At 52.5% G+C, this 5,406-nt stretch overlaps 1 protein-coding gene across 3 annotated transcripts in view; it reads left to right on the forward strand.

Moving 5' to 3' along the window:
* FBXO42 (F-box protein 42) overlaps positions 1-4,857 on the forward strand; it is a 38,247-nt gene extending 33,390 nt beyond the window's left edge. For all 3 annotated transcript variants that reach the window (XM_009646487.2, XM_035901901.1, XM_035901902.1), the window contains 5 exons: positions 939-1,049; positions 1,328-1,424; positions 2,478-2,534; positions 3,005-3,121; positions 3,278-4,857. In XM_009646487.2, coding sequence (XP_009644782.2) covers positions 939-1,049; positions 1,328-1,424; positions 2,478-2,534; positions 3,005-3,121; positions 3,278-4,375 — 1,480 coding nt within the window. In that variant the 3' untranslated portion in view covers positions 4,376-4,857. The remainder of the gene's footprint in view (positions 1-938; positions 1,050-1,327; positions 1,425-2,477; positions 2,535-3,004; positions 3,122-3,277) is intronic.
* Positions 4,858-5,406: the final 549 nt, after the last annotated feature.

Below are 5,406 nucleotides of genomic sequence, written 5' to 3' on the forward strand. Positions count from 1 at the left end.
GTGTCTCTCTGAGCCTGCCTGGGACTGGCTTGTAGGAAAGCTTGGTTTCCTAGGTGTGTCTGCAATGCTCTTACTGAAACAAAAAAAACAAACAAAAAAAACCCAAGCCCCCCAAAAAAACCCCAAAAGCAGAGCAGAGACCTGGGCACACTGCTGTCTGGCAACTCTTGGGTGGTGTTTGCTTCCATATGGCTCTTGACTCGTAGCTAAAATACACCAGACCCCCCAAGTGTTCCCATCCTGGGGGAAATCTGGACGTGAATGTTTTAAACCCATAATCGATTTGGCTACAAGACAGTGAGGTCTTTGAGGAAAGCAGGAGATTGAAGCCTTAACTCCTGCAGGTCTTGCTTTTAGCAGTGCTCCAAAACTCAAAGCTCCTGTGGCCCTCCAAGACATGATAAAGCAGGTACCATTTCAGTAAGCTCTGTGCCTTACAGCTCCTGGACTCTTAATAAAACATCCAGCAGTGACCACGGAGATGGCAGGAATTTTCCTTTTCCCTTTAAACACAGTTCGGCTGGTTTTAGACTGATGCTTGCGTGTGAGAAAGGAGCGAATGCTGTATCAAAGCGGCAATGGTTCCTGCTCCTCTTTCATTGAGAACTTTTCATCATCAAAAGTGTCAATTATCCAATGCTCTTTTGAGCAGTGTCATTAGAACGCTGTAATTAAACTGCGTTGGAAATAATTCAGGGCGAACTTAATTGAAAGGGGCGATATTTCCAACTTGGCCTTGTGACTTTGTCATGCTTTAAAAATGTTTAGCACATTAGTATTTCTAATTAGTTTCGTTACTGTTTGGATCTTTGGAGGTTTGCCCTGAGGTTTTCCTCTCTAACATGTTCTTGAGGAGTTTGCTGGCCCCTGGGATTTTTCGGTTTGCCATTCATCCAGCGCTTTCCTACCCAATGGTGAATGTCTTCCTCTTTTCCCAGGTGGAACTGCATTGTGACCACCCATGGTCCCCCTCCCATGGCAGGACACTCCTCCTGCGTCATTGAAGACAAAATGATCGTCTTCGGGGGTTCGTTAGGATCGCGGCAAATGTAAGCTTGGGGTGAGGGTGTTTGACAAGCGCTCCTGCAAGCGAGGAGCATGTTGTGGTAGACCTGGAGTAGCTCATAGGGTTTCAGAAGGAAATCTCCGTAGGATTTGGGGGTCTGCCTGCTGCCTTAGGACGCCCTTCGCCTCTCATGGCAAATCCCCTCGAGGCTCCAGCCCACAAAAAACCCAGTTCTGCCATAAAACTCTGCCCTGAACCCATGTTTCAGACACCCACAGGGCCTGGTTTGTATCATCAATGCTGCTTGTCTCATCCTTGCAGGAGCAATGACGTCTGGGTGCTGGATCTTGAGCAGTGGGCTTGGTCCAAGCCCAACATCTCTGGGCCCAGCCCTCACCCACGAGGTGGCCAGTCTCAGGTGAGCTCCCCTTCCCTAGCTCAGCACCAACATATGCTGCTAAAGATAAACCAGACACGGCTTAATTTCCAGCTTCCAGGCAGCTCTCTGCAGGTCGCCTGAAAGCTAGTGCCCAATTTCCAAGTTATCTTTGCCCGACGGCCCTTGTTTTCTTTAGCCATCTGTTCTGTGAGGGTGCACTTTTAATCTCCCTTACGCTCAGGCAGGTACTGTGCCATGTCTTGCACATGACTCAGAACTCTAATGAGCATTTCTAGAAAACAAATTGCTGTTTGCACCCAGCCATCATCCCCTATGGCATTTAAGATCAATGAAGTGTTATCACAAGTTGGTTTGGCTCGGGGCCCTTTTGATTGCTCCGCTCTCCTGATTCTTGGTTTGAGCGACTCTGGTTTGTACCTGCTCAAAGCACGAGGCTGGTAGCGCCTGTTTTATTGCCTGCCTGGGGCAGGGAGCTTGTGGGAGCCACCTGGCTTGACACAGGCATCTCCATCACAGCTGGCATCCCTGCCTTCCCTTTATGGTCCCCAGCAGGACAGTCAGCGGTACCCCAGATCACCCCAGCCTAGCAGGGAACCCAAAGGAGATTGGATGGGTCTTGCTTGAACGTGCCTTTCTCTCTGTCCACTGGAAAAGGAGACAAAGGGACCAACTCGCCCACCGCCAGCATCTAACAAATATTGCTCCAAGCATATGCCCTCCCAGACAATCCTTCCACCTTCACCTCTTTACTGAAGAGGGGTGTCGAGTCCCTTGCCCTTTGGCTCAGCTTCAGGCAGGGTTAATTGCTTGCCTGTGTAAGAGGAACGGGTTTGTGAGCCGTTTGGGACAAGGCAGTGGGGTGAACCCTGCATCTCGCTTTGCCTCGGGCCCAACAAAACCGGCTCTCCATCCCAGCTCCACTCCTCATCCCGGGGCGGACAAAATTCCGCAGCGTCTGCGCAGCTGAGAAGCCGTAACCTGGCTCTGCCTGCACTTGGAGGCTTTGCCGAAAGCGATGGGGATGGCTTCATGTCCTTCCTGGTCTGAAACGCTGTTCTTTGTCCCCTCCAGATCGTGATAGACAACGAAACCATTTTAATCCTCGGTGGCTGTGGTGGTCCCAATGCAGTAAGTATACTGGGGGTAGCGTGGGCATGAACTGCATGCATCTTGCTGTAACTGAGTGCTGGATTGGGGAAAGGGGGCACTCTGTATGTTACCTGTGTGCCATTTTATCCTGCAAATCTGGGCACCCACACGGTAAATTTTCCAGAGAAGCTGTCTAGCTATTGCTAGAGCTGCTTTAATTAAGAAAAAAACACCCCAGGCACTATCTGAGCAGCTCACTGAGGTTAATTGAGCCTCGGAAGAATTAGCCCTGATTTTATACTGGAGTAGGAGATGGAGATGAAGGGATTTGTCCATGGCCATAGTAGGGTGTAGTCGCTCCTGGGCGGTCAGATCCTGATCTGGGTCACCATTCCTCTTGTCTGCAGCAGCAAAGCACTGCTCCTACCTCTGATGAGATGATCTCAGCAGCAAACCAGGCTCCGAAATCTCAAACTGGGCCCCTAAATTTGTCACGCTTTTCTTCACAGCTGTTTAAAGATGCCTGGTTACTGCACATGCACGCGAACCCCTGGACGTGGCAGCCCCTCAAGGTGGAGAACGAAGACCACGGAGCCCCGGAGCTGTGGTGCCATCCAGCCTGCAGGGTACGGATGCAGTGGGGTCTTTGCTCTCTCACATACATCCGTTGATCTTTATCGCCTGCCCCAAATGCTCCATTCCCCCCCTATTTTTTCCCCAATACAGTGCAAAGGGTCGCCCTGCAGTTTGTAACCTGTCTGTCTCCCCTTCTCCTCTTTCAGGTGGGACAGTGCGTTGTGGTCTTTAGCCAAGCTCCCAGTGGGAGAGCCCCACTCAGTCCCAGCTTGAACTCTCGCCCCTCTCCCATCAGCGCCACGCCGCCCGCCCTGGTCCCCGAAACGCGGGAATACCGCTCTCAATCTCCTGTCAGGAACACGGACGAGGCTCCCTGCGTCAATGGCCGCTGGGGCACCTTGCGACCCAGAGCACAGAGGCAAACCCCTTCGGGATCCCGGGAAGGCAGCCTCTCCCCAGCCAGAGGGGACAGTTCCCCTGTACTCAACGGTGGGAGTTTATCTCCCGGAGCCACGGTGGCCGGGGGTGCCTCCTTGGACAGCCCTGTGCAGCTCGTATCGCCCAGCACGCCTTCTGCGGCTGAAGGATATGACCTGAAAGTGGGGCTTGCCCTGGCCCCACGACGGGGATCACTGCCGGAACAGAAAGACCTGCGTTTGGGATCCGTCGACCTGAGCTGGGACCAGAAACCGGCTTCCATCATCTGCCAGATGGATGGTGTGGAGGGCAGGACAGTCGGTGTGAGCGTGAGGAACCCCCCTGAGCAGACCAACGGCATTCACACGCCGCCCCACGTCACCAGCTCCCTCCCGGGGGCCGTCTCCCCCGGCGCTCTCCGGAGGAGCTTGGAGGCCGTCAAAGCCCTCTCTTCCAAAGGCTCCTCAGCTTCTGCAGCGCTGAGCCCTCCCCTGGCTTCTTCCCCGGGGTCCCCAGGTGCTGAGACGGGCTCGGCGGCACGTCCGGGCTCTACCCAAGGCGACGGCCATTCCTTACCTCCCATCGCCCGCCGCCTGGGCCACCACCCTCCCCAGTCCCTCAACGTGGGGAAGCCTTTATACCAGAGCATGAACTGCAAACCCATGCAGATGTACGTGCTGGACATTAAAGACACCAAGGAAAAAGGACGAGTCAAATGGAAAGTGTTCAACAGCAGTTCGGTCGTGGGGCCACCTGAAACCAGTTTACACACAGTGGTGCAAGGCAGAGGGGAATTAATCATATTCGGTGGCCTCATGGACAAGAAACAAAACGTGAAATACTATCCCAAAACAAATGCCTTGTACTTTGTGCGAGCAAAAAGATAATGCGGCCCGAGCCCTTCGCCGCCATCACCTTCTCCCCTCCCTCCCCATGGCTCTTCCCTCTCCTTCCCAAGCCCTTACTCTGTCACGCAGGCGTTCAAACTGTGAATTAGGGAGCAAGAAACCAATAAAGTCCAAGCAAAACCTCCAGCGCTGCCCCGCCGGTTCCCAGTAAGACCCCAGTAAAGCAAATGGTGTTTACGGGCAGGGAAGGACCTGTGCCCCTGCCATCCAAGCCAAGGATTTGGGGTGAGCAGGTAGGGAAATCTGCCATCCAGTATACTCTTGAGATTGGTTTTATTTTCCAGGGGTCTTGAGAGGCTTCGTATCTCTCTGAAATTCCTCATGGGATGTGAGTAAAAGCGGTTTTATATGAAAAAACCCAAATACTGGCAGGGAAGGGGCTGTTAGCTTGCGCGCACTGATTATTTCCATGCTTGACTCCGTAAGGAAAACAACAGCAATACCCCACCAGGAATCTTCCAGTGCTGTTTTTTTTTTTTTTTTTTTTTGCCTCTCACCCCTTTGGCCTGCTGCTCTTGTTCCTGTCCTCCATACAGGACTGTAAGAACGAAGGAAGGCGAGAGATTTGGATCAAAATGCCAAAAATATTAAGAATTAGCCGGGTGTTAGCATCCTCCCCTCCCTGCCCTGTGCTCGATCGAGCTGGATCAGGCTTCAGGAAGGCTCCTGATCAGCACAAAACCCACAACACTTACTCTAAAAATCCCGTTTTTCCCCCAAAGCTGAGAAATTTGGCTGCCCATTCCCTTCTAGACTTGAAGGTTTTGTTTCACTCAACAGCCCACACCTGTTCAAGGCTGAACCAGCACCTTGTAGCCTGGGAACAGGTTTTCTTGCCAGCCAAAAGGCTGAATTTTGGTAAATTTGAGGGCGTGAGCAGCCCTGGTAGCAGTAACTGCATCTCATCCTTCTGCAAAGATTAAAACAAAATCCGAAGGGATTGAACCTGTGTGTCCTTCTGGGACAAACTCCCTCCTTCCCTTTCCCCTGGAGATGATGGGGGGAGGGGA

Source organism: Egretta garzetta, unplaced genomic scaffold, assembly GCF_000687185.1.
Source record: "Egretta garzetta isolate BGI_Z169 unplaced genomic scaffold, ASM68718v1 scaffold69, whole genome shotgun sequence".
Taxonomy (NCBI): Eukaryota; Metazoa; Chordata; class Aves; order Pelecaniformes; family Ardeidae; genus Egretta; species Egretta garzetta.